General features: G+C 37.8%; 1 protein-coding gene and 14 non-coding genes across 18 annotated transcripts; all 15 read right to left on the bottom strand.

Annotated features, from left to right (window-relative positions):
• Window positions 1-245: 245 nt before the first annotated feature.
• On the bottom strand, window positions 246-24,526 carry ttll1 (tubulin tyrosine ligase-like family, member 1). Of its 4 annotated transcripts, none has more exons than XM_085138780.1 (10): window positions 23,294-24,526; window positions 23,031-23,154; window positions 21,942-22,150; window positions 21,675-21,855; window positions 21,268-21,405; window positions 20,995-21,103; window positions 19,209-19,352; window positions 18,023-18,109; window positions 17,035-17,198; window positions 246-2,837 (listed from the first exon to the last, which is right to left on the bottom strand). In XM_085138780.1, exons 2-10 carry the CDS (start codon window positions 23,141-23,143, stop codon window positions 2,708-2,710), a joined length of 1,275 nt encoding a protein of 424 aa, XP_084994906.1. In that variant the 5' UTR covers window positions 23,144-23,154; window positions 23,294-24,526; the 3' UTR covers window positions 246-2,707. The 4 variants fall into 4 exon arrangements, 3 of the variants coding, with proteins under 3 accessions (XP_084994906.1, XP_084994907.1, XP_084994908.1); XR_014870377.1 differs by lacking the exon at window positions 246-2,837 and adding an exon at window positions 7,816-15,811 and having other exon boundaries at window positions 16,295-17,198; window positions 23,294-24,522; XM_085138781.1 differs by lacking the exon at window positions 246-2,837 and adding an exon at window positions 7,816-15,784.
• Window positions 7,509-7,638, bottom strand: trnay-aua (transfer RNA tyrosine (anticodon AUA)). Its single transcript has 2 exons — window positions 7,602-7,638; window positions 7,509-7,543 (listed from the first exon to the last, which is right to left on the bottom strand). It is a non-coding gene; the product is annotated as a tRNA-Tyr (tRNA).
• trnay-aua (transfer RNA tyrosine (anticodon AUA)) lies at window positions 8,009-8,138 on the bottom strand. The gene is made up of 2 exons: window positions 8,102-8,138; window positions 8,009-8,043 (listed from the first exon to the last, which is right to left on the bottom strand). It is a non-coding gene; the product is annotated as a tRNA-Tyr (tRNA).
• On the bottom strand, window positions 9,084-9,213 carry trnay-aua (transfer RNA tyrosine (anticodon AUA)). The gene is made up of 2 exons: window positions 9,177-9,213; window positions 9,084-9,118 (listed from the first exon to the last, which is right to left on the bottom strand). It is a non-coding gene; the product is annotated as a tRNA-Tyr (tRNA).
• On the bottom strand, window positions 10,161-10,290 carry trnay-aua (transfer RNA tyrosine (anticodon AUA)). The gene is made up of 2 exons: window positions 10,254-10,290; window positions 10,161-10,195 (listed from the first exon to the last, which is right to left on the bottom strand). It is a non-coding gene; the product is annotated as a tRNA-Tyr (tRNA).
• On the bottom strand, window positions 11,624-11,753 carry trnay-aua (transfer RNA tyrosine (anticodon AUA)). Its single transcript has 2 exons — window positions 11,717-11,753; window positions 11,624-11,658 (listed from the first exon to the last, which is right to left on the bottom strand). It is a non-coding gene; the product is annotated as a tRNA-Tyr (tRNA).
• On the bottom strand, window positions 12,133-12,262 carry trnay-aua (transfer RNA tyrosine (anticodon AUA)). The gene is made up of 2 exons: window positions 12,226-12,262; window positions 12,133-12,167 (listed from the first exon to the last, which is right to left on the bottom strand). It is a non-coding gene; the product is annotated as a tRNA-Tyr (tRNA).
• Window positions 13,134-13,263, bottom strand: trnay-aua (transfer RNA tyrosine (anticodon AUA)). The gene is made up of 2 exons: window positions 13,227-13,263; window positions 13,134-13,168 (listed from the first exon to the last, which is right to left on the bottom strand). It is a non-coding gene; the product is annotated as a tRNA-Tyr (tRNA).
• Window positions 13,647-13,776, bottom strand: trnay-aua (transfer RNA tyrosine (anticodon AUA)). Its single transcript has 2 exons — window positions 13,740-13,776; window positions 13,647-13,681 (listed from the first exon to the last, which is right to left on the bottom strand). It is a non-coding gene; the product is annotated as a tRNA-Tyr (tRNA).
• On the bottom strand, window positions 14,143-14,272 carry trnay-aua (transfer RNA tyrosine (anticodon AUA)). The gene is made up of 2 exons: window positions 14,236-14,272; window positions 14,143-14,177 (listed from the first exon to the last, which is right to left on the bottom strand). It is a non-coding gene; the product is annotated as a tRNA-Tyr (tRNA).
• Window positions 14,642-14,771, bottom strand: trnay-aua (transfer RNA tyrosine (anticodon AUA)). Its single transcript has 2 exons — window positions 14,735-14,771; window positions 14,642-14,676 (listed from the first exon to the last, which is right to left on the bottom strand). It is a non-coding gene; the product is annotated as a tRNA-Tyr (tRNA).
• On the bottom strand, window positions 15,165-15,294 carry trnay-aua (transfer RNA tyrosine (anticodon AUA)). Its single transcript has 2 exons — window positions 15,258-15,294; window positions 15,165-15,199 (listed from the first exon to the last, which is right to left on the bottom strand). It is a non-coding gene; the product is annotated as a tRNA-Tyr (tRNA).
• trnay-aua (transfer RNA tyrosine (anticodon AUA)) lies at window positions 15,665-15,794 on the bottom strand. Its single transcript has 2 exons — window positions 15,758-15,794; window positions 15,665-15,699 (listed from the first exon to the last, which is right to left on the bottom strand). It is a non-coding gene; the product is annotated as a tRNA-Tyr (tRNA).
• Window positions 16,152-16,281, bottom strand: trnay-aua (transfer RNA tyrosine (anticodon AUA)). The gene is made up of 2 exons: window positions 16,245-16,281; window positions 16,152-16,186 (listed from the first exon to the last, which is right to left on the bottom strand). It is a non-coding gene; the product is annotated as a tRNA-Tyr (tRNA).
• trnay-aua (transfer RNA tyrosine (anticodon AUA)) lies at window positions 16,663-16,792 on the bottom strand. Its single transcript has 2 exons — window positions 16,756-16,792; window positions 16,663-16,697 (listed from the first exon to the last, which is right to left on the bottom strand). It is a non-coding gene; the product is annotated as a tRNA-Tyr (tRNA).
• Window positions 24,527-24,971: the final 445 nt, after the last annotated feature.

The raw sequence follows: 24,971 nt of genomic DNA, 5'->3' as shown, positions 1-24,971 counted from the left end.
CCTCATTATAATATTGCACTTGTAATCTAAAGAAGCTAATCTGGAAAAAAAATGTTTAGCAGAGATGAACTCTGTTTAGGCAACATAAGTGGTGCATTTGTTTCTCGATAGTCTCGGTGTCACACACTTTATTTTGAAATTACATGACTTCCGATGTTGAACTAGTCAAGATAGATTTCTTATGCAAACGAGCGAGACGCGCATTCTGACGTCACATTCCCCAGAAAACTTTTTTAGTTTACTATTTATGAAAAGTTAGTAGTTCCCACTGTGAGGTCTGTGGCGCTCCAGACCATGTCATCTGAAAACAATAGATACGGAGGTACAAAGAGCCAACAATATAGCACATCTACTGCTGTTTGGGGTAATTTTGGTGGGGACTCTAATTAAATCTCACCAGATATGAGAACTGGGTGCTGCTGGCCTCTGTTCCTATGTATCGCTGCTGACAATATCCATGTTTTCTTTTTTAAATTAAAATGAATCAGCAACAGAATGACACAAATTCTCCTCTGAAAATCAGAAAGTACACTGTGGGATCGGAGGAGGCATGTTTTTTTCATTCTCTTACAAATATTTATTCAGATAATGAATGTGTGAGAAAATATTCTCAATGAAAGATGATTTTAAAAAATAAACAACCACAGATGGCTTTTCAGAAATAGAAAGCTATAACCACCTTGTGCTTCCACCAAAATAACGCATGTAAAGCCCATTGACTAATTCTGTAACTTGAGCTAAGATATGATTAACAGAGATGTGCAATGGTCACTTTCCAATGAACAATAGATTTCTTTCACACCAGCAGATGACATATGACATGCAAATAAACTGACTGCTCTTATTGTTGAAGGGTCAATACACACAAATTGACAAATTACAACGATAACTGTTTATCAGTGCATCAACAGTACGGATATTTTATTGAAATATAAAAGCAAAAAACATTTAAAGGAGTTTCTGTTCATGTATTGTTCACAAAAGTTTATAAAGGGGTTAAAGACAAGCAGCCGTGGGAACCTAACCTAACCAGTAAATTTGGTTTCTAAATTTAAATTTGGTTCGTAAAAACAGAGTGTTTACTTTGGGGACTTCAGTCAGAAATCACAGGCCACAGCACGTACAGCTTACACCACTTGACAACCTGCTGATAACCAAGAAACAGTACCATGCAGAGACCTGCTTTGCTGCTGTGGCAACAGCAAGAACATATAGGTCATAGGCTTTTTGAAGGCTTGACCTCTGATTATTCTCCAGACTACACATTTATTTTCAACAAAGACTACAACCCCCCCCCCCCCCACCCTAACAGTAACCTGAAAGCTTTTTATTTAAACAGAATAAATTTAGTAAAGTAAAGAAAGCTGTACTTTTTTACACAGCTTGTTATTTCAAATCATAACTCCGCACACATAATGCTACTAAAGAAAAGCAGCATTTAATTACACAGAAGACAGCACATTGGACACTGTGTCAGGGCAGAGCTGAATCATACTGTTTCAACCTTGTTTAATCACAATTTGATGGCAGACACGTTTCTCTAAACCCTTTCACTGTCTTTTCGTTGCTTTTTGGAGAAAATGATCATGGAAAATACTCCTGATTGTTGACTTGAATTAGAAGTGGAAGTAGTAATAAATGCAGAACTTTTGAAAACCTTTTCAAGTTACACCTTCTGTAATTCATTTTTAATACATCTTATATCATTTCACAGGCAAAGTCATTAGTGAATTCATGGAAAAAGTAAAAAATTACAGAAAAAATGTTAGCAGCAGCCCAAAACAGACTCAGTAAGGTAAGAGGAGTTTTGTAACTTTATTTTAAAAGACCAAGATTTATTTCTCAGCTTGTCGCCAATATCATTTAGCCCCAAATCCAGTTATCAGAAAGATGGACGATAACTCTTCATCAGTGTTTCAGTTTTTTAGTAGTTGAAGGAAATGAGCAGGCAATAAGAAAACATCTCAACACATATAATTAGCATTTAAATTTTTAGCAGATGTGACAACGGGTCAGAGTCGAAATGAACGATGAGACATACTTTTTAAAGCACATGTAAAGAAATAAAGTGCAAGAGGAATACAATCATCAAAACCCCGCAAAACATACTGATAATGAACGTACAAAAAATTAATAAAGTCTGTTAACATTTAGTACTGCTAATTCTGCCTTTTAATAAATTAAATATTTAAATCACTTCTATTTGATAACTTTATACCACTTCATTACCATACAGTGTATGTTCTCATTAGCACCGGTGTGGAAGGTCAAGTTAAAGTGTCAGCAATCCAATGTCATGCATAGTAATCCTTCGTGTCCATCTCCGAAGATTTCATCAGCACTTGTCTTTTCATCAGCACTTGTCTTTTCATCAGCACTTGTCTTAAGTGTGGAAACCGCTGCTGTATGTGATATTTGACCTACTTGATTTGACCTTAAACCTGTCAGAGCACTGTCAGTTCCACTTATTTTGTTTTACATTCATAACAACAGTGACAAACACAAGCTTTTCAACCTTCTCAATGTGAGCACATAGCTGATTTTTCTCCATTGAGCAGCAGTGCCATTGCTCCCTGTGCCACAGTCAGTGAAATGTGGACGGAGGGAGCATCTGTCCAATGTGCTAAAAAAAGAAGTCCAAGTGGTTCCCCACAGAAGTTCCCTGGAGTGTTGTACAGGAAGTTAATTTGAAGGAAAAATTATCGCTTCACTTCCAGGTGGCGGCAGTGGGGCGAACGCCTGCACTCCCCTTGGTGCCCTTTGACCCAAGTGACTGACCGGAACGGCTCCGCAGGTCACGTTCAGCATTCTCGCTCTGCGCCTGCTCTTCGTCATACCTGATGACACAGAAACAGTGGATGTTCAGGGAAAGTGTAAGCAAAGGGATTTCCTGAAACAACACCCCCGTATTGTGCACAACAGCTGTATTTGAAACTCTATGCAGCATCACTCTGACGGCTCAGCTGGAAGAGCAGATGATTGTAGTGAGTGTTTAGATAAAATCCATAGGTTCAGCATACAGTATGTTGACTAGTTAAGCAGCACCAAACAAATATTCCAGTGGAGTTCTGCTTATGTAATGGGATTCAAGGTGTGCAAATACATTCTGTTAAATAAATATTTAATATCACAGAGTGAAATATGGAGTTAGCATTCATATAAACATCTATCTAGATCTCCATTAGTTAAATAAACAGCCTCCTTTGATCCAGGTTTAAACCAGTGACCTAAGGCTTCCCATGTTAGTCCTGCGCTCTACCAAGTGAGATATCGAAGGGAGCCAGTCCACAGTGTCCCACTGAAGTAGTTCCACTAGAGCAACATCTTTACACGAATATATGATAAGCACAATTCTCTAAAAAGGGCAGCAGTTAAAAGAGCTCTATTAGGGAATAAATGAACTGATCACTCATCCGAGAAAAAGAGGATTTCACTAACATCAACCTTCAAGCTGGAGTTGAACCAGCGGCTAAGGATAGCCACAGATACGCCGTCAGCCCAATCGACTACCAAAGGTTATGACGTTGTATCCATGCTATGGTCGTCTACTCTACCAGCTGAGCTATTGAAGGAAGACACACACACAGAGCTCATTAGGATGACCTATTTTATCGACAAAACACTGATTATCACACAGGTCCGTTAAAACAACAGTTAGTTACAGCATAGTATTACTGGTATTTTCCTATATTTAGAAGTGGTCAGACTGTAATTAATAAACTGAGCACCACACACTATTAAAAGACTCTGGTTTGGGTCAGATTTGAGCTAAAAACTCAAGTAAGAAAGTTACTTAGAAAGTAAAATCCAATGTAGATGGACACTCCTCTAAGGAAAAGAGGATTTCAATAACATCTTCCTTCAAGCTGGAGTTGAACCAGCGTCTAAGGATAGCCACGGATACGCCGTCAACCCAATCGACTACCTAAGGATATGACGCTGTATCCATGTTATGGTCTGCTGCTCTACCAACTGAGCTATTGAAGGAAGACACTCACACAGAGCTCATTAGGACGACCTATTTTATCCACAAAACACTGGTTATCAAACAGTCTTTTATTACAAGTTCAGAAGATTATACTTTAATTATTTATTTATTTACACTATAGTTTTTTATATATATCTATATCTATAGATATATATATATATTAGGGGTGCAACGATACTCGTATCGATATTGAACCGTTCGATACAGTGCTTTACGCATATGTATCAAACAATACAAAATTTTTAATTTATTTTATCAACTTTACTTCTGGCGGTGCTGTCTGTGTTGAACGCTCAGTGGATCTGCGCTCGACAGTGCAGCCTAGGCGGAGTAGTCGAACGCAGATTCACTGAGCGCAGGGCAAGCTAGCAGACAGAAGTTAAGCTCTCCTTGCAACATGGCAAATTGAACCTCCCCCACCCTCATTCAGATCTGGCGTTTGAAACTATTTTGGTTTTTATGTGACGTATGACCCTGAAGGTAAGTGCGTCATGGACTAAAGTAAAACAGTATGTTGGATGTGCCAGCAATGCTCAATTACATGGGTGGGAACTAGTGTGTTAGCACAGTTAGCTCGTTAACGTGTTGGCCGTCCAGCCCCACGCACGGGGCGATCCGCGGTAGCTCGTTAACGGAGATTTGCCGTGTTGTGGCGTTAACCTCATTTCAACGAGATTTACGCTGACAGCACTAGTGGGAACACAACTAATATGACTGCACATTTATGCCGACATCATCCTAGTGCAAAGACAAGTGGAAGCAGACAAAAACAACAAGCACACATGCTACAAACTTTACCTGAGTCATTTAGACAGCCGTTAGCACATGATTCTCCTTATGGGGACCTGATATGTTTAATATGCGGCTGAGAATATAGCCCAGAAGAAGCGTATAGTATAGCTTTTATTTTGGAAAGAGCCATTTCTCTGTAATAAACTCTCTTTTCCAAAGATGAGTGATTCCTCAATCAGATACAGGGCTCGCAAAATCGCTAGCACGACGTCCCGGGGCTAGCGATTTTTCCAGTCGGGCTACCAAAATCTGTCTCTGCCCTGCCCATCGGGCTATCGTAGGAAGGAAAAATATATGTCAATGCTTTTGCATTCTTTCGGAAATGTAGCTGGGTAATTATGTCATTGGCATCGGTGAGCCACTGTCAATATGTGACATATTGAAATTGCGTTTGAATTTGCGCTTGTTTTTTGCTTTCACTTTGCAATCGCGTGAACTGTGTATAGAGAGCGACAGCACTGATTGGTGAGTGATGATAATTTGCGCACCAATTCCTCTGACATCGTCTTATCAATGGTTAGCTTACTATGCAAACATGACAAGTGAAATCTCCCGCAGCAAGCTTAAACGTGTGAGAGGTTGATCACGCAGAGAATCGCTGAGCGTTATGTGATTGCGTGTGTAAAAGCACCAGGATATATATTTTAGTTCTGCTGAGCCGAATAAGACAGGTCAGGGTGAAGAAGTGACAGCCAAAGAAAAGCTTACCACAAAACGGAAAAGTTATGACAAATCAGACTATAAGGCAAAAAGAAAGTGCAGCTTTATGGTTTCATGGACAAAAGAATTTCTGTGGCTGCAATATGACAAGCTAAATAACCAGGGCTGCACATAAGTGGTCCGCAGGTGCGCATTCGCTGTCAAAATACAAAACGCGCACAAGATAAGAAGTTGCAACGCGTGTTTGCATACATAAGATTTTCAGGAGGAGGACAGACATTTGTTTAGAACTCTTAAAGATGTCGAAGAAGCTCCTTTAAGCAATTACTGTGATGTTCCTCCACCTCCAAAGAAATGTCAGAAGGAGTCAAAACCACAAAAGAAGCGTATTCTCGGAAAAGTGGTTGCAGGAGGTGAGCTGGCTTCAAACAAATGATGAATGCACGGAGATGTGGTGCAGAATGTGCCGTGAAAATTTAATAAATGACAAATTAAAGAGGCATGAACATTTTTTTTTGTATAAAAAAATGTCGAACCGTGACACCAAAGTATCGAACGAACCAAACCGTGAATTTTGTGTATCGTTGCACCCCTAATAAATATATATATATATATATATATATATATATATATATATATACATATACACACACACTGGTATTTTCCTATGTTTAGAAGTGGTCAGCCTTTAATTAATAAACTGAGCACCACACACTATTAACAGCCTCTGGTTTGAGTCAGAATAGAGCTAAAAACTCAAGTAAGAAAGTTACTTAGAAAGTAAAATCCAATGTAGACGGACACTACTATAAGGAAAAGAGGATTTCACTAAGATCTTTCTTCAAGCTGGAGTTGAACCAGCGTCTAAGGATAGCCACGGATACGCCGTCAACCCAATCAACTATCTAAGGATATGACGCCGTATCCATGTCATCATGGTCCTCTGCTCTACCAGCTGAGCTATTGAAGGAAGACACACACACAGAGCTCATTAGGACGACCTATTTAATCCACAAAACACTGATTATCACAAAGGTGTGTTAAAACAACAATTAGTTACAGCATAGTATTAGTATTAGAAAGTTACTTAGAAGGTAAAATCCAATGTAGATGGACATGTGTCTAAGGAAAAGACAATTTCATTAACATCATCCTTCAAGCTGGAGTTGAACCAGCGTCTAAAGATAGCCACGGATACGACATCAGCCCAATACACTACCTAAGGATATGACGTTGCATACATGTTATGGTCCTTTGCTCTAACAACTGAGCTATTGAAGGAAGACACACACAGAGCTCATTAGGACGACCTATTTTATCCACAAAACACTGGTTATCAAACAGTCTTTCATTACAAGTTCAGAAGATTATACTTTAATTATTTATTTATTTACAGTATAGTTTTATATATACATATCTATCTATCTATCTATCTATATGTATATATATATATATATATATATATATATATATATATATATACACATACTGGTATTTTCCTATATTTAGAAGTGGTCAGCCTTTAATTAATAAACCGAGCACCAAACACTATTAAAAGCCTCTGGTTTGAGTCAGATTTGAGCTAAAAACTGAAGTATTAGAAAGTAAAATCCTATGTAGATGGACACTCCTCAATGGAAAAGAGGATTTCACTAACATCTTCCTTCAAGTTGGAGTTGAACCAGCGACTAAGGATAGCCACGGATACGCCGTCAACCCAATCGACTACCTAAGGATATGACACCGTATCCACGTTACCATGGTCCTCTGCTCTACCAGCTGAGCTATTGAAGGAAGACACACACACAGAGCTCATTATGACGACCTACTTTATCCACAAAACACTGATTATCACACAGGTCCGTTAAAACAACAATTAGTTACAGCATAGTATTACTGGTATTTTCCTATATTTAGAAGTGGTCAGACTCTAATTAATAAACTGAGCACCACACACTATTAAAAGCCTCTGGTTTGAGCTAAAAACTCAAGTAAGAAAGTTACTTAGAAAGTAAAATCCAATGTAGATGGACACGCATCTAAGGGAAAGAGGATTTCACTAACATCTTCCTTCAAGCTGGAGTTGAACCAGCGTCTAAGGATAGCCACGGATACGCCGTCAACCCAATCGACTACCTAAGGATATGACGCTGTATCCATGTTATGGTCCTCTGCTCTACCAGCTGAGCTATTGAAGGAAGACACACACGCAGAGCTCATTAAGACGACCTATTTTATCCACAAAACACTAGTTATCAAACAGTCTTTTATTACAAGTTCAGAAGATTATACTTTAATTATTTGTTTATTTACACTATAGTTTTATATATACATATCTATATCTATCTCTCTCTCTCTCTCTATATATATATATATACATATATACTGGTATTTTCCTATATTTAGAAGTGGTCAGCCTTTAATTAATAAACTGAGCACCACACACTATTAAAAGCCTCTGGTTTGAGTCAGATTAGAGCTAAAAACTCAAGTAAGAAAGTTACTTAGAAAGTAAAATCCAATGTAGATGGACACTCCTCTAAGGAAAAGAGGATTTCAATAACATCTTCCTTCAAGCTGGAGTTGAACCAGCGTCTAAGGATAGCCACGGATACGCCGTCAACCCAATCGACTATCTAAGGATATGACGCTGTATCCATGTTATGGTCCTCTGCTCTACCAGCTGAGCTATTGAAGGAAGACACACACACAGAGCTCATTAGGGCGACCTATTTTATCCACAAAACACAGGTTATCAAACTGGTCGCTTAAAAACAATTTAGTCTTTTATTACAAGTTCAGAAGATTATACTTTAATTATTTATTTATTTACATTATATATATATATATATATATTTATATATACATATATATGTTGCAACTACACAGAACAGTTAGTGACAGCATAGTGTTACTGGTATTTTCCTATATTTAAGAGATGTTAGCCTTTTATTTAATAAACTGAGCAACACACACTATTAAAAGCCTCTGGTTTGAGTCAGATTTGAGCTAAAAACCAAAGTAAGAAAGTTACTTAGAAGGTAAAATCCAATGTAGATGGACATGTGTCTAAGGAAAAGAGACTTTCATTAACATCTTCCTTCAAGCTGGAGTTGATCCAGCGTCTAAGGATAGCCACGAATACGACATCAGCCCAATACACTACCTAATGATATGATGTTGCATACATGTTATGGTCCTCTCCTCTACCAACTGAGCTATTGAAGGAAGACACACACAGAGCTCATTAGGACGACCTATTTTATCCACAAAACACTGGTTATCAAACAGTCTTTCATTACAAGTTCAGAAGATTATACTTTAATTATTTATTTATTTACAGTGTAGTTTATATATACATATCTATATATCTATATCTATCTATCTATCTATCTATCTATCTATCTCTCTCTCTCTCTCTCTCTCTCTCTCTCTCTCTATATATATATATATATATATACTGGTATTTTCCTATATTTAGAAGCGGTCAGCCTTTAATTAATAAACTGAGCACCACACACTATTAAAAGCCTCTGGTTTGAGTCAGATTAGAGCTAAAAACTCAAGTAAGAAAGTTACTTAGAAAGTAAAATCCAATGTAGATGGACACTCCTCTAAGGAAAAGAGGATTTCAATAACATCTTCCTTCAAGCTGGAGTTGAACCAGCGTCTAAGGATAGCCACGGATACGCCGTCAACCCAATCGACTATCTAAGGATATGACGCTGTATCCATGTTATGGTCCTCTGCTCTACCAGCTGAGCTATTGAAGGAAGACACACACACAGAGCTCATTAGGGCGACCTATTTTATCCACAAAACACAGGTTATCAAACTGGTCGCTTAAAAACAATTTAGTCTTTTATTACAAGTTCAGAAGATTATACTTTAATTATTTATTTATTTACATTATATATATATATATATATATTTATATATACATATATATGTTGCAACTACACAGAACAGTTAGTGACAGCATAGTGTTACTGGTATTTTCCTATATTTAAGAGATGTTAGCCTTTTATTTAATAAACTGAGCAACACACACTATTAAAAGCCTCTGGTTTGAGTCAGATTTGAGCTAAAAACCAAAGTAAGAAAGTTACTTAGAAGGTAAAATCCAATGTAGATGGACATGTGTCTAAGGAAAAGAGACTTTCATTAACATCTTCCTTCAAGCTGGAGTTGATCCAGCGTCTAAGGATAGCCACGAATACGACATCAGCCCAATACACTACCTAATGATATGATGTTGCATACATGTTATGGTCCTCTCCTCTACCAACTGAGCTATTGAAGGAAGACACACACAGAGCTCATTAGGACGACCTATTTTATCCACAAAACACTGGTTATCAAACAGTCTTTCATTACAAGTTCAGAAGATTATACTTTAATTATTTATTTATTTACAGTGTAGTTTATATATACATATCTATATATCTATATCTATCTATCTATCTATCTATCTATCTATCTCTCTCTCTCTCTCTCTCTCTCTCTCTCTCTATATATATATATATATATATATATACTGGTATTTTCCTATATTTAGAAGCGGTCAGCCTTTAATTAATAAACTGAGCACCACACACTATTAAAAGCCTCTGGTTTGAGTCAGATTAGAGCTAAAAACTCAAGTAAGAAAGTTACTTAGAAAGTAAAATCCAATGTAGATGGACACTCCTCTAAGGAAAAGAGGATTTCAATAACATCTTCCTTCAAGCTGGAGTTGAACCAGCGTCTAAGGATAGCCACGGATACGCCGTCAACCCAATCGACTATCTAAGGATATGACGCTGTATCCATGTTATGGTCCTCTGCTCTACCAGCTGAGCTATTGAAGGAAGACACACACACAGAGCTCATTAGGGCGACCTATTTTATCCACAAAACACAGGTTATCAAACTGGTCGCTTAAAAACAATTTAGTCTTTTATTACAAGTTCAGAAGATTATACTTTAATTATTTATTTATTTACATTATATATATATATATATATTTATATATACATATATATGTTGCAACTACACAGAACAGTTAGTGACAGCATAGTGTTACTGGTATTTTCCTATATTTAAGAGATGTTAGCCTTTTATTTAATAAACTGAGCAACACACACTATTAAAAGCCTCTGGTTTGAGTCAGATTTGAGCTAAAAACCAAAGTAAGAAAGTTACTTAGAAGGTAAAATCCAATGTAGATGGACATGTGTCTAAGGAAAAGAGACTTTCATTAACATCTTCCTTCAAACTGGAGTTGATCCAGCGTCTAAGGATAGCCACGAATACGACATCAGCCCAATACACTACCTAATGATATGATGTTGCATACATGTTATGGTCCTCTCCTCTACCAACTGAGCTATTGAAGGAAGACACACACAGAGCTCATTAGGACGACCTATTTTATCCACAAAACACTGGTTATCAAACAGTCTTTCATTACAAGTTCAGAAGATTATACTTTAATTATTTATTTATTTACAGTGTAGTTTATATATACATATCTATATATCTATATCTATCTATCTATCTATCTCTCTCTCTCTCTCTCTCTCTCTCTCTCTCTATATATATATATATATATATATATACTGGTATTTTCCTATATTTAGAAGCGGTCAGCCTTTAATTAATAAACTGAGCAGCAGACACTATTAAAAGCCTCTGGTTTGAGTCAGATTAGAGCTAAAAACTGAAGTACTTAGAAAGTAAAATCCAATGTAGATGGACACTCCTCAATGGAATAGAGGATTTTACTAACATCTTCCTTCAAGCTGGAGTTGAACCAGCGACTAAAGATAGCCACGGATACGCCGTCAACCCAATCGACTACCTAAGGATATGACGCTGTATCCACAGTCCTCTGCTCTACCAGCTCAGGTATTGAAGGAAGACACACACACAGAGCTCATTATGACGACCTACTTTATCCACAAAACACTGATTATCACACAGGTCCGTTAAAACAACAACTAGTTACAGCATAGTATTACTGGTATTTTCCTATATTTAGAAGTGGTCAGACTGTAATTAATAAACTGAGCACCACACACTATTAAAAGCCTCTGGTTTGAGTCAGATTTGAGCTAAAAACTCAAGTAAGAAAGTTACTTAGAAAGTAAAATCCAATGTAGATGGGCACGCATCTAAGGAAAAGAGATTTCAATAACATCTTCCTTCAAGCTGGAGTTGAACCAGCGTCTAAGGATAGCCACGGATACGCCGTCAACCCAATCGCCTACCTAAGGGTATGACGCTGTATCCATGTTATGGTCCTCTGCTCTACCAGCTGAGCTATTGAAGGAAGACACACACACAGACCTCATTAGGACGACCTGTTTTATCCACAAAACAGTGGTTATCAAACAGGTCGCTTAGAAAAAAAGTCAGTCTTTTATTACAACTTCAGAAGATTATACTTTAATTATTTATTTATTTACACTATAGTTTTATATATCTATATCTATATATATATATATATATATATATATATATACATTTAAACTGGTATTTTCCTATATTTAGAAGTGGTCAGACTGTAATTAATAAACTGAGCACCACACACTATTAAAAGCCTCTGGTTTGAGTGAGATTTGAGCTAAAAACTCAAGAAAGTTACTTAGAAAGTAAAATCCAATGTAGATGGACACGCATCTAAGGAAAAGAGGATTTCAATAACATCTTCCTTCAAGCTGGAGTTGAACCAGCGTCTAAGGATAGCCACGGATACGCCGTCAACCCAATCGACTACCTAAGGATATGACGCTGTATCCATGTTATGGTCCTCTGCTCTACCAGCTGAGCTATTGAAGGAAGACACACACGCAGAGCTCATTAGGACGACCTATTTTATCCACAAAACACTGGTTATCAAACAGTCTTTTATTACAAGTTCAGAAGATTATACTTTAATTATTTGTTTATTTACACTATAGTTTTATATATACATATCTATATCTATCTCTCTCTCTCTCTATATATATATATATATACATATATACTGGTATTTTCCTATATTTAGAAGTGGTCAGCCTTTAATTAATAAACTGAGCACCACACACTATTAACAGCCTCTGGTTTGAGTCAGATTAGAGCTAAAAACTCAAGTAAGAAAGTTACTTAGAAAATAAAATCCAATGTAGATGGACACTCCTCTAAGGAAAAGAGGATTTCTCTAACATCTTCCTTCAAGCTGGAGTTGAACCAGTGTCTAAGGATAGCCACGGATACAATGTCATCCCAGTCGACTACCTAAGGATATGACGCTGTATCCATGCTATGGTCCTCTGCTCTACCAGCTGAGCTATTGAAGGAAGACACACACACAGAGCTCATTACGACGACCTGTTTTATCCACAAAACAGTGGTTATCAAACAGGTCGCTTAGAAAAAAAGTCAGTCTTTTATTACAAGTTCAGAAGATTATACTTTAATTATTTATTTATTTACACTATAGTTTTATATATCTATATCTATATATATATATATATATACATTTAAACTGGTATTTTCCTATATTTAGAAGTGGTCAGCCTTTAATTAATAAACTGAGCAGCACACAGTATTAAAAGCCTCTGGTTTGAGTCAGACTTGAGCTAAAAACTCAAGTAAGAAAGTTACTTAGAAAGTAAAATCCAATGTAGATGGACACTCCTCTAAGGAAAAGAGGATTTCACTAACATCTTCCTTCAAGCTGGAGTTGAACCAGCATCTAAGGATAGCCACGGATACGCCGTCAACCCAATCGACTACCTAAGGATATGACGCTGTATCCATGTTATGGTCCTCTGCTCTACCAGCTGAGCTATTGAAGGAAGACACACACACAGACCTCATTAGGACGACCTGTTTTATCCACAAAACAGTGGTTATCAAACAGGTCGCTTAGAAAAAAAGTCAGTCTTTTATTACAAGTTCAGAAGATTATACTTTAATTATTTATTTATTTACACTATAGTTTTATATATCTATATCTATATATATATAGATATATATATATATATATACATTTAAACTGGTATTTTCCTATATTTAGAAGTGGTCAGACTGTAATTAATAAACTGAGCACCACACACTATTAAAAGCCTCTGGTTTGAGTCAGATTTGAGCTAAAAACTCAAGTAAGAAAGTTACTTAGAAAGTAAAATCCAATGTAGATGGACACGCATCTAAGGAAAAGAGGATTTCAATAACATCTTCCTTCAAGCTGGAGTTGAACCAGCGTCTAAGGATAGCCACGGATACGCCGTCAACCCAATCGACTACCTAAGGATATGACGCTGTATCCATGTTATGGTCCTCTGCTCTACCAGCTGAGCTATTGAAGGAAGACACACACGCAGAGCTCATTAGGACGACCTATTTTATCCACAAAACACTGGTTATCAAACAGTCTTTTATTACAAGTTCAGAAGATTATACTTTAATTATTTGTTTATTTACACTATAGTTTTATACATACATATCTATCTCTCTCTCTCTCTCTCTATATATATATATATACATATATACTGGTATTTTCCTATATTTAGAAGTGGTCAGCCTTTAATTAATAAACTGAGCACCACACACTATTAACAGCCTCTGGTTTGAGTCAGATTAGAGCTAAAAACTCAAGTAAGAAAGTTACTTAGAAAATAAAATCCAATGTAGATGGACACTCCTCTAAGGAAAAGAGGATTTCTCTAACATCTTCCTTCAAGCTGGAGTTGAACCAGCGTCTAAGGATAGCCACGGATACGCCGTCAACCCAATCGACTACCTAAGGATATGACGCTGTATCCATGCTATGGTCCTCTGCTCTACCAGCTGAGCTATTGAAGGAAGACACACACACAGAGCTCATTAGGACGACCTGTTTTATCCACAAAACAGTGGTTATCAAACAGGTCGCTTAGAAAAAAAGTCAGTCTTTTATTACAAGTTCAGAAGATTATACTTTAATTATTTATTTATTTACACTATAGTTTTATATATCTATATATATATATATATATATATACATTTAAACTGGTATTTTCCTATATTTAGAAGTGGTCAGCCTTTAATTAATAAACTGAGCAGCACACAGTATTAAAAGCCTCTGGTTTGAGTCAGACTTGAGCTAAAAACTCAAGTAAGAAAGTTACTTAGAAAGTAAAATCCAATGTAGATGGACACTCCTCTAAGGAAAAGAGGATTTCACTAACATCTTCCTTCAAGCTGGAGTTGAACCAGCATCTAAGGATAGCCACGGATACGCCGTCAACCCAATCGACTACCTAAGGATATGACGCTGTATCCATGTTATGGTCCTCTGCTCTACCAGCTGAGCTATTGAAGGAAGACACACACACAGACCTCATTAGGACGACCTGTTTTATCCACAAAACAGTGGTTATCAAACAGGTCGCTTAGAAAAAAAGTCAGTCTTTTATTACAAGTTCAGAAGATTATACTTTAATTATTCATTTATTTACACTATAGTTTTATATATCTATATATATATATATATATATATATATATATATATATATATATATATACATTTAAACTGGTATTTTCCTATATTTAGAAGTGGTCAGACTGTAATTAATAAACTGAGCACCACACACTATTAAAAGCCTCTGGTTTGAGTGAGATTTGAGCTAAAAACTCAAGTAAGAAAGTTACTTGGAAAGTAAAATCCAATGTAGATGGACACGCATCTAAGGAAAAGAGGATTTCAATAACATCTTCCTTCAAGCTGGAGTTGAACCAGCGTCTAAGGATAGCCACGGATACGCCGTCAACCCAATCGACTACCTAAGGATATGACGCTGTATCCATGTTATGGTCCTCTGCTCTACCAGCTGAGCTATTGAAGGAAGACACACACGCAGAGCTCATTAGGACGACCTATTTTATCCACAAAACACTGGTTATCAAACAGTCTTTTATTACAAGTTCAGAAGATTATACTTTAATTATTTGTTTATTTACACTATAGTTTTATATATACATATCTATATCTATCTCTCTCTCTATATATATATACATATATATACATATATACTGGTATTTTCCTATATTTAGAAGTGGTCAGCCTTTAATTAATAAACTGAGCAGCGCACACTATTAACAGCCTCTGGTTTGAGTCAGATTAGAGCTAAAAACTCAAGTAAGAAAGTTACTTAGAAAATAAAATCCAATGTAGATGGACACTCCTCTAAGGAAAAGAGGATTTCTTTAACATCTTCCTTCAAGCTGGAGTTGAACCAGCGTCTAAGGATAGCCACGGATACGCCGTCAACCCAATCGACTACCTAAGGATATGACGCTGTATCCATGCTATGGTCCTCTGCTCTACCAGCTGAGCTATTGAAGGAAGACACACACACAGACCTCATTAGGACGACCTGTTTTATCCACAAAACAGTGGTTATCAAACAGGTCGCTTAGAAAAAAAGTCAGTCTTTTATTACAAGTTCAGAAGATTATACTTTAATTATTTATTTATTTACACTATAGTTTTATATATCTATATCTATATATATATATATATACATTTAAACTGGTATTTTCCTATATTTAGAAGTGGTCAGCCTTTAATTAATAAACTGAGCAGCACACAGTATTAAAAGCCTCTGGTTTGAGTCAGACTTGAGCTAAAAACTCAAGTAAGAAAGTAAAATCCAATGTAGATGGACACTCCTCTAAGGAAAAGAGGATTTCACTAACATCTTCCTTCAAGCTGGAGTTGAACCAGCGTCTAAGGATAGCCACGGATACTCCGTCAACCCAATCGACTACCTAAGGATATGACGCCGTATCCATGTTATGGTCCTCTGCTCTACCAGCTGAGCTATTGAAGGAAGACACAAACACAGACCTCATTAGGACGACCTGTTTTATCCACAAAACAGTGGTTATCAAACAGGTCGCTTAGAAAAAAAGTCAGTCTTTTATTACAAGTTCAGAAGATTATACTTTAATTATTTATTTATTTACACTATAGTTTTATATATCTATATCTATATATATATATATATATATATATATATACATTTAAACTGGTATTTTCCTATATTTAGAAGTGGTCAGCCTTTAATTAATAAACTGAGCAGCACACAGTATTAAAAGCCTCTGGTTTGAGTCAGACTTGAGCTAAAAACTCAAGTAAGAAAGTTACTTAGAAAGTAAAATCCAATGTAGATGGACACTCCTCTAAGGAAAAGAGGATTTCACTAACATCTTCCTTCAAGCTGGAGTTGAACCAGCGTCTAAGGATAGCCACGGATACAATGTCATCCCAATCCACTACCTAAGGATATGACGTTGTGTCCATGTTATGGTCCTCTGCTCTACCAACTGAGCTATCAAAGGAAGACAGCAACAACCCTTTCATGACTGATGATATCTGTATCTGTATAGCCTGAACAAAACGTAGTTTTGAAGGCCAGATATTCTGTACAGACAAACCACACCCAGTGGCCATTAGTCTACATCCCTGCTGTCTTTCTTTGACATATTTCTATACACTCTGTGAATGTGGAGCTTAAAAATAAAATTAATTCTCATACAATGTTGGTCTTTAAGGCCTGAATATGACTGACAGGTTCACTCACAGGACTTGATAGTTGCCCAGGGCCTCTCGAGGCGGACTCCGATTCCAGCGGCAGTCTGGAATATCCCCATTGGGTGTTACGATGTTGAGGGTGTCATTGATGAGGTTGTACTTAAGGATGCGGTCATTGGCTGTGCTGGATGTCAACGAGGGAGAGGCGTTGACCTGAGGATCACACCAAGAAAACATTTACATTTAAAAGGGGGGTTTGCATCATGCGCAAATGGATCTGGTTTTGCAGCAAATGGGCAGTGCTTAATAATACCCCAGGGATCCAAACAGGTAGGAGCAGATTGTTTTAATTTCTTCCTGTCTTTACAGAGAAGCTCTTATCAGGAAGTGTAGCTGCTACATTGAAACATTAGATACACTGTGGAAAATTTACATGAGTGCAGAGAGCGAGATGGAGCAGTTACTCTATCATCAATGTGAAAGGCAGCAACAAAAAGACCTACTTTAGCTCCTCGTAGCGTAACAGAGGAAGCTGCAAGATTAATGAACAACAGAGTGTGGTCTTGAGTAGGTTTGTGGCACAAGTTGCTCACTGAGGAGCCTTTATGCCCTTCAACCAACTTTCTTTTGCCCAAAATAGAGCAGAATGGTGTCTGTGAACAGAAATAGCTCAGACCTAGCCTCAAAACCTAGCAACACATTGTACAGCTGTCAAAATATGAAAGTCTCATACCGTGACAACAAAAGAATGTATTGCATGGCAATTTTCAGTTCCCTCTCCTTTGAGCAGTGCTTGTCAGCAGCATTGCATGAGTTAAAAGCAGACCTTCAGCACACATTTGAATACACATCTAAACATACCTCAAGGGCATTCAAATTTACTCCACAATCTAAGGAAAGGAACATGGTGTTACTGTGCAACCATGATAAGTAATCAAGGACTCAAATATGCCAAAAAAATAAATAAATAAAAGAAAGAAAAATAAGTAAAGAAAAACACTTTTTTAAATTGTTAATTCCTTTTTTAAACTTCTTACCTCAATAAGCCATGGCTTCAACTTGTCATCAATAATGATGTCATACCCATAACACTCAAAACAGTGCTTGTCATTGTTCATTACAGGCTGTGAGACAGAAAAGCAGAGAGTGATTTAGCATGAGTCTCAAGAGTGATTCTTTTATGTGGAAACTTATTGATGCGGCACAGAGCAATTCGTCAACGAAGGATGTTAAAAAATAATCAGTCATAACTATAGGCACACAAAGTGGCCTGGGTATGGAGGCTTTAGACAGGAAGCAAGTCCAATCACTTAGCAGAAAGAGGAAGTGTGCATTAGGCTGATTGTGCTGTTGTTCTAAAAACATAAAAGCCATCACCACAACCAGGTGGCTTTGCAACAGTGTGTTTCAAAATGTTTGAGCTTAAGCAGTTACAAATCAGACATTAACTTTTACACAGAGTGAACGCTGTGGCTTGAAAACAGCTTCTGTCAGATGTTTAAATTAGGAACTGTTAGCTAACAACATCTAAGGGTGATGATAAACTACGTGAGAACTGTAACCCTCCAAGTTGCCCAAAAGTTACTGCAGAGCGAAATTAAAGAACTAAATTTATATGCATCATAATCTTATAATATACACTGGCAAAAATGTACAGACAATATGTTTACTTTAGCAGCACTCTCCACAATTAACTGTTACTTCGTGTGAAAACTGTAATAAGAAAAAAAAAAACCCCATTAAACTTCATGGTGTTGTCTGAAAACTGAAAAAGGAGCTGCAGAATATATGGTGGTAGGTAACAACACATTCACAGGCCATTTTATTAGGTGCAGCTGTTCGGATTTTTGTGTTAACTCAAATCAGCAACTCAATGCATTTAGGCATAAACGCAGGGTCAAGATGACCTGCTGAAGTCCAAACTGAGCATTAACATGAGGAAGAAAGGTGACTTAAGTGCCTTTGAACATGGCATGGTTGTTGGTTTGATCTGCAGGAACAGTGTGTTGCTAGAATGTTAATATGAAGCAAAATCTCTGTTTCCAACAGCTTGACAAATCTATGCCACAAAGAATTAAGGAAGTTCTCAAGGCAAAAGGGGGCCCAACCTGACCTTATCAAGGTTTACCTAATAGAGTCACCTATGAGCGAAACATCATATGGATTAGGAACACACCTTCTTAATATATTATTTTAAAAAAAACTAACATCACATCAACTTACAGCTACAGCCTTCAGTGACTGCACCACGATCCAGTGGATCTGGTCAAACAATCTGTTTGTCACCTCCTTTCCTCTGGTGCTCTCTAAGTACAAACGGAGGTTACTGACCGTCCACTTCCCTCCATGGACATGGTTGTAGTCATCCTGCATCAAAGGTAAAGAGTCTAAGTAGAAATTAATCATGATTGTATCAATTTATTTTACAAAATACGCACATATCACTTTTTAGACTTGAAAATGCTCAGTGAGTGTCCCTATAAATAAGAAGTTATACATATAAATATATAGTTATTCAGCACAGTAAAAGGTGTTAACAGATCAGAGACTATTAATAGGTGCCTCATTCCCTCTTCCCTTCTTCTTATGAGTCAGAATCCAGCCACCCTTCTGAGGCAGGATTAGAAGTCAGAATACAACCACCGTACCACTGAGGGCTAGGGGCAGGCAAAGTCTGGAGCTGCACAAAAGTCAGAGGTGTTATGTTTTTGCGTTAAGTTATGCAAAATGTTTCTTATCTTGAGTATCAGGAACTTGCTCGGCAACAGGAAGCTGCTGTCACAAACAGCTAACCGAGGGTACTTGGTCAATCGGGGAATCAGTAAAAGCAAAGTATTTAGGACAAGTGTACAACTGACACTGTTTATGCTGCAAGTGCTAACGGTCACTCAACTATTAACTCTGTTTATGACATAAAGGTTGGACATCGAAATACAGAAAGTGAAGGTTGATCTTGATGATTGTGGTAACTTGAGTTACAAATTACCACATTACAAGAATCATAAATATCTGTAATCAGGGACTATTTCATAAAGTTATGTTAAATCATTCTCGATCTGATCATGTCATTGAGTTTTCTCACTCAGTTTTGGCAAGAGTACAGTTTCAACTATTCTGTGTAAACAGGAAGTTTATTTAAAGCAGAGGTGTCAAACATAAGGCCCGGGGGCCTGAACCAGCTCACACAAACTCCAATTCGGCCCACTGGACAGCTTTGGAAAATATGAAGTAGAGCATAAATGTTGTTTTATTTTCAGGATTTTTACTGCTTTTTCTAGTTTTATGGTCTTTCATGGTCATTTATTCTACACTAAAGTAATTGAGATAAACAATTAAATGACAGAAAAGTTCCTGTTTCACTATAGAAAGTCCTGTTTTTTTATGATAGATCCACAGTAAGAAAAAAAAAAAGTTTTTTGTTTCATAATTACAGGATAGTATGAGCAGTGAGCTACCAGAACTTTTTTCTGAAACTTTTGACATGCATTTCTTACAATTTAGGCTCTAAAAAGTGTGCTGACATTTACTACAGCAACATTTCTTATCTTGTAGAAAAACTGAGATGTTCCGCTGAAATTGCACATCTTTTTCTTAAAGAGTTTCCTGAGTTTAAAGAGACCTGTGCTGAATCCCTCCAACAGAATGTGATACAGCAGTAACTGTTTGAGCTCCAGCTCCCAGAAAGCTAAAAGTGGCCTGACTCTATGCCATGTTAGGGACTGCCTGTAATGTGGTGAGGCAGGTGCATAGATGTGCTATATGTGCAGAATTCAGACTATTCTCAACAATGGGCAAGCTACCAATTTTCCAAGTAGTGACATTTCCTGAAAGTGTTGAAACGTTGCATTTTCAAACAGAAACCCTGTGTTATAAACCATGACTGTGGATTTGGATAAAATGTGAACATTTACAAGTCAATGAGGATCTAGCAAGAGATGGAGAAACAGAAAGTCCACTGTTGCTAACACAAAAGCTTTATACTACTTCCTGTGAACGCCACCAGACCTACCCCATGTTTCTGGATGGCCACGTTAGTGAGGTGCACAAACATGTTGTCCAGTTCGCTGGTGCTGGGTGTGTACTTCACTGTGCAGAACCGGCAGAAGCCCAGCTTATACCTGAAAGTCGAATGACAGAGAGAGAGAGACTATTAAACAACAGTTTTTTGTGTGCACATTTGAGAATAACCTCTAAAAAAACAGGAAAAAATCCTCTTAACATCTCCTATATACTGATGTTTTCGACATGATCAAAAAACACATCAACAGTATCACAGGCTTACATGTAGCATTTCAGGGGTCGATATGTGGTCACCAGGACATAAAGACGCAGGTCAAACTTCTTCCCCCCTATCAGCAGAGGGTTGTCAATGTACAGAGAGATGACATAAGCTTCCTTGCCACTAGATGCTGCTACAAACCTGGGGCAAAGACACAGCCAGGCATCAGCACACGACAGCCTGTGACCAAACAATTTTAGATTTACCAGGAAAGAAAATGTCTATAAAACAGATTTTGCATGTGTTCAAATCCAGAAAGAACTTTTGTAGCTTTCTTAGATGAGACTATCTGACAAAACAAGAGGGGAACAGTTACATAGAGCCTTTTTGTAATGTGAAATTTAGAGATATGCTAATTTCTCACAATATTTCTTGCTGCTTCTGTCTGTATAGGTCACACGATAACTCACGTTGAGGTGCGGCTGTCTCTCGACCACTTTTTAATCTGGGACAGCTTGTTAATGAGGAAGATGCCTTTCCCCTGAGCCTTCCCGCAGGGCTTCATTATCCAGGTGCTGGACGGATTCTTACGAAACTCCTCCACAAAGAGGTTATAATCAGCAGGAAGCATGAACGTCACCGGGACGAAATCTGCACAAAGGGAAAAAGCAGTTTCATTGAAGAAAACAGCGTGCCTCTTTGAGTTTTGTGAGGCGAAATAAGAGCAAGTCATGTACCCAGATAAATGTATTTTCCATTCTCGTCTTTCTCCGCTAACGGACTGCTTTCTTTCTCCAGCTCCTTGCGATAGCGTTTGATGTTCTTGATCATCAGGTCTTTCCTTGTCAGCTCATAATGGTTGGGAAAGTGGTTAACCATCTGGTCATCTGACAGGCGGTAACCGGTGTCCACGCTGAACACATTCCTGATGGTCTGAATGCTCATCCTGCATGTGGGTACAAATAACCTGATCAAAATACCCTTGGTAAATTGAGTATCACACTAATAAATATATGAATTGATATTTTCACACTAAATATGCATCTAATTTGCCAACCTAGATCCTAAATTTCAGTTTTTTAGTCTTACAAACAAAACTGTCTAGTTGAGGATCCATGTTATTTAATTAAACAAATCATATACTGTCCTAAGTGTCTGTAACCAGCTAAGTTGTAAGAAGGCAACATCTTCTTCAGCACCCATAAAGATGATCCATTTCTTCCACTTTTAGACCTTCAGTTCGCCTTGTAATCGGAAGGTTGCTGGTTCGAGCCCCGGCTTGGACAGTCTCAGTTGTTGTTTCCTTGGGTAAGACACTTCACCCGTTGCCTACTGGTGGTGGTCAGAGGGCCCGGTGGCGCCAGTGTCCAGCAGCCTCGCCTCTGTCAGTGCGCCCCAGGGTGGCTGTGGCTACAATGTAGCTTGCCATCACCAGTGTGTGAATGGGTGGATGACTGGTTGTGTAAAGCGCTTTGGGGTCCTTAGGGACTAGAAAAGCACTAAATACTTACCATTTTATACTTTATTCTTTTTATTTTTAAGATTACCATGACTATACTTTTTATTAACCCTGCATAACCCTACCCTAACCCTACGTAACAATATCTGTTGTAAACCAGTTAAAGCACGCCTTTGCTTAAATCTAAACATGCTACTGAGGTCAAGATTAATCATATGAATACTTTATAAGTATGATTTTTAATGCAGGACCTTTACTTGTAATTGCATCATATAAGCAGGAAGAACTTATGTGCCTGTGTATGTGCCAATTGCATGTATTTATCCAAGCAGGACAGGTGCAGGTGTGCTGTAGATATGAAACCTACCAGTAGAAATTCCAGTCGTCGTTTTCTGTAACTTGAATCCATTCCCTTTTCTCAAAGTTGTTGATAAGCACTGATTTCTCAATATCTGTCACCCACTTAACCTTACCGGACATGGTGCCTCCCACTAGGGTGGAACACAAAACAACAACAACAGGTAAACACATAGAAAAGTACCGCAGACAGATAGGACCAATGCATAGACATATATTTGAAAATCTGCATTCTTTTACAAGAAACTAAAGCATTTTGCACCAGTGAACTACCTGAAAGTCAATGCCAGGAAACAGCCAGTCATCAGCATCAGCTAGCCGGGCTGGCTCTGTTAGCAAACTGCTGAATCCTCCCCGGGCTGCTGATGCTGCCGCAGAGGCTGGGCGGACATCATCCGGTCAGTGATGCAATACCCACAAACTGTCCCTGAGCTAAACTCACAGCGAAACACACCATCAGCAGAAGCAGCTAGCGACTGAAAGCTACCTCCATGCTAGCTGCTTTTATCGCCAACAAGCTGCTTTTTAATGATCCCGGCGACGTGAACCTGGACAGAGACGAAAACGCCCAGCACAGTCAAACTCCTCTTCACAATAAAAGTCTTTGTTATGTAAATGTAATTACATGTACACAGATTAGTTACACTACGTTAAAAAAAATTTAGCGACACGTTTAAAGAAGGAAAGGTCTCAAAACCACTAAAGGACGTCGTTACGGGCTTGGTCCTTCCGGAAGAATTACCTAGCAACCGAGGACGCAGTGATGTCATTGTGTGGCGCGCTACAAGAGAGCACCAGGAGAGGTCAGTGTTGGACTGTGGGTGGCAACAATGCATCGCGTCCTTCCAGAAAAATGAAGCATCAGTTATTTACTACCTTGTATGTATTCGTGAATAGTAAGCATTAGTTTGTTTCTTCATTCAATATAATAAGGTCCGAGTTAACAGACAAGCACCGCATCGTGGTCATTGTAAAACAATCCCTAAAGCCACTTCATTAGGTACACTTTGCTAGTACAGAGTTGGCCACTTATCAATTTCAGAGCTTCTTTATGACATAAATTCAGTAAGGTATTGGAAACTTTCATGATATAGTAGCATCATTGCCTGACGATGTGTCGGTTGCATAACCCAAAGGTGCACTACCGGCTTGAAATCACGTGACTGTGGAAGTCAGTTTGAGATTATTATTATTATTAGTTTTGGTGACATGGTGCATTATCCTGCTGGAAGCAACCATGAGAAGATGGGTACACTTCGGTAGTAAAGGGATGGACATGGTCAGCAAAAGTAAACAGGTAGGTTGAGGTTTTAATTGATAATCAGTTAGGGCCCCAAAGTGTGCCAAGAAAACATCCCCAACAACATTACACCACAGCAGCCTGAAGCTTTGATACAAAGCATATTGACTGATTACACCCAATTCAAATTCCATATGAAGTTGATCTGCGTCATGAAGTTCACACAGGTTTCATTTGTAATAATCAAATACGAACAATTGTTTATTCACATATAAATACTCTCCTAGTGATGATATATTTTAACACATATTCATTTAGCAATACCCGTTTTTAAATGCTACGTGTTCAATGCGTTTCAGGTTTTATGTACAAAAAGATGACAAAAAGGTATGCTAATACTAATAATATTGTAACAACATTAGTTATAGTAATACTGTTAAAACTTATAGTAATATTGGTATTTGACTTACCTACTAGGCAGCTAGCTGTTACAGGATTGTGAGATGAGTTTTGTCCAGCAGGATGTAATGTCATTAAATGGCTTATATGAAATATAAGCATAAAAGACAACCATTTTGATGTGTTTGACTCAATTACATGTCCGATTTAAAAATTCAGGACTTCGAAACTGCTGATATTCATTCAGCTATCAGCTGCTTACTTGTTTTCAGCAAAAAGTGGAATCAGTAGCTCCGTTCATAGATTATAAAT

The sequence above is a fragment of the Neolamprologus multifasciatus genome, chromosome 17 (genome assembly GCF_963576455.1).
Source record: "Neolamprologus multifasciatus chromosome 17, fNeoMul1.2, whole genome shotgun sequence".
Classification (NCBI taxonomy): Eukaryota; Metazoa; Chordata; class Actinopteri; order Cichliformes; family Cichlidae; genus Neolamprologus; species Neolamprologus multifasciatus.
This window is presented reverse-complemented; position numbering and strand designations above follow the sequence as displayed.

Excerpts from the sequence above, each read along its gene's own strand:
- ttll1 (XM_085138780.1), bottom strand. The coding sequence starts at position 23,143 with ATGTCCGGTAAGGTTAAGTGGGTGACAGATATTGAGAAATCAGTGCTT. Across the intron at positions 19,353-20,994 it reads TGGCCATCCAGAAACATGGG|GATGACTACAACCATGTCCA; the intron begins GTAGGTCTGGTG and ends CCTTTGATGCAG. Across the intron at positions 2,838-17,034 it reads CTGGGCAACTATCAAGTCCT|GTATGACGAAGAGCAGGCGC; the intron begins GTGAGTGAACCT and ends CTGTGTCATCAG.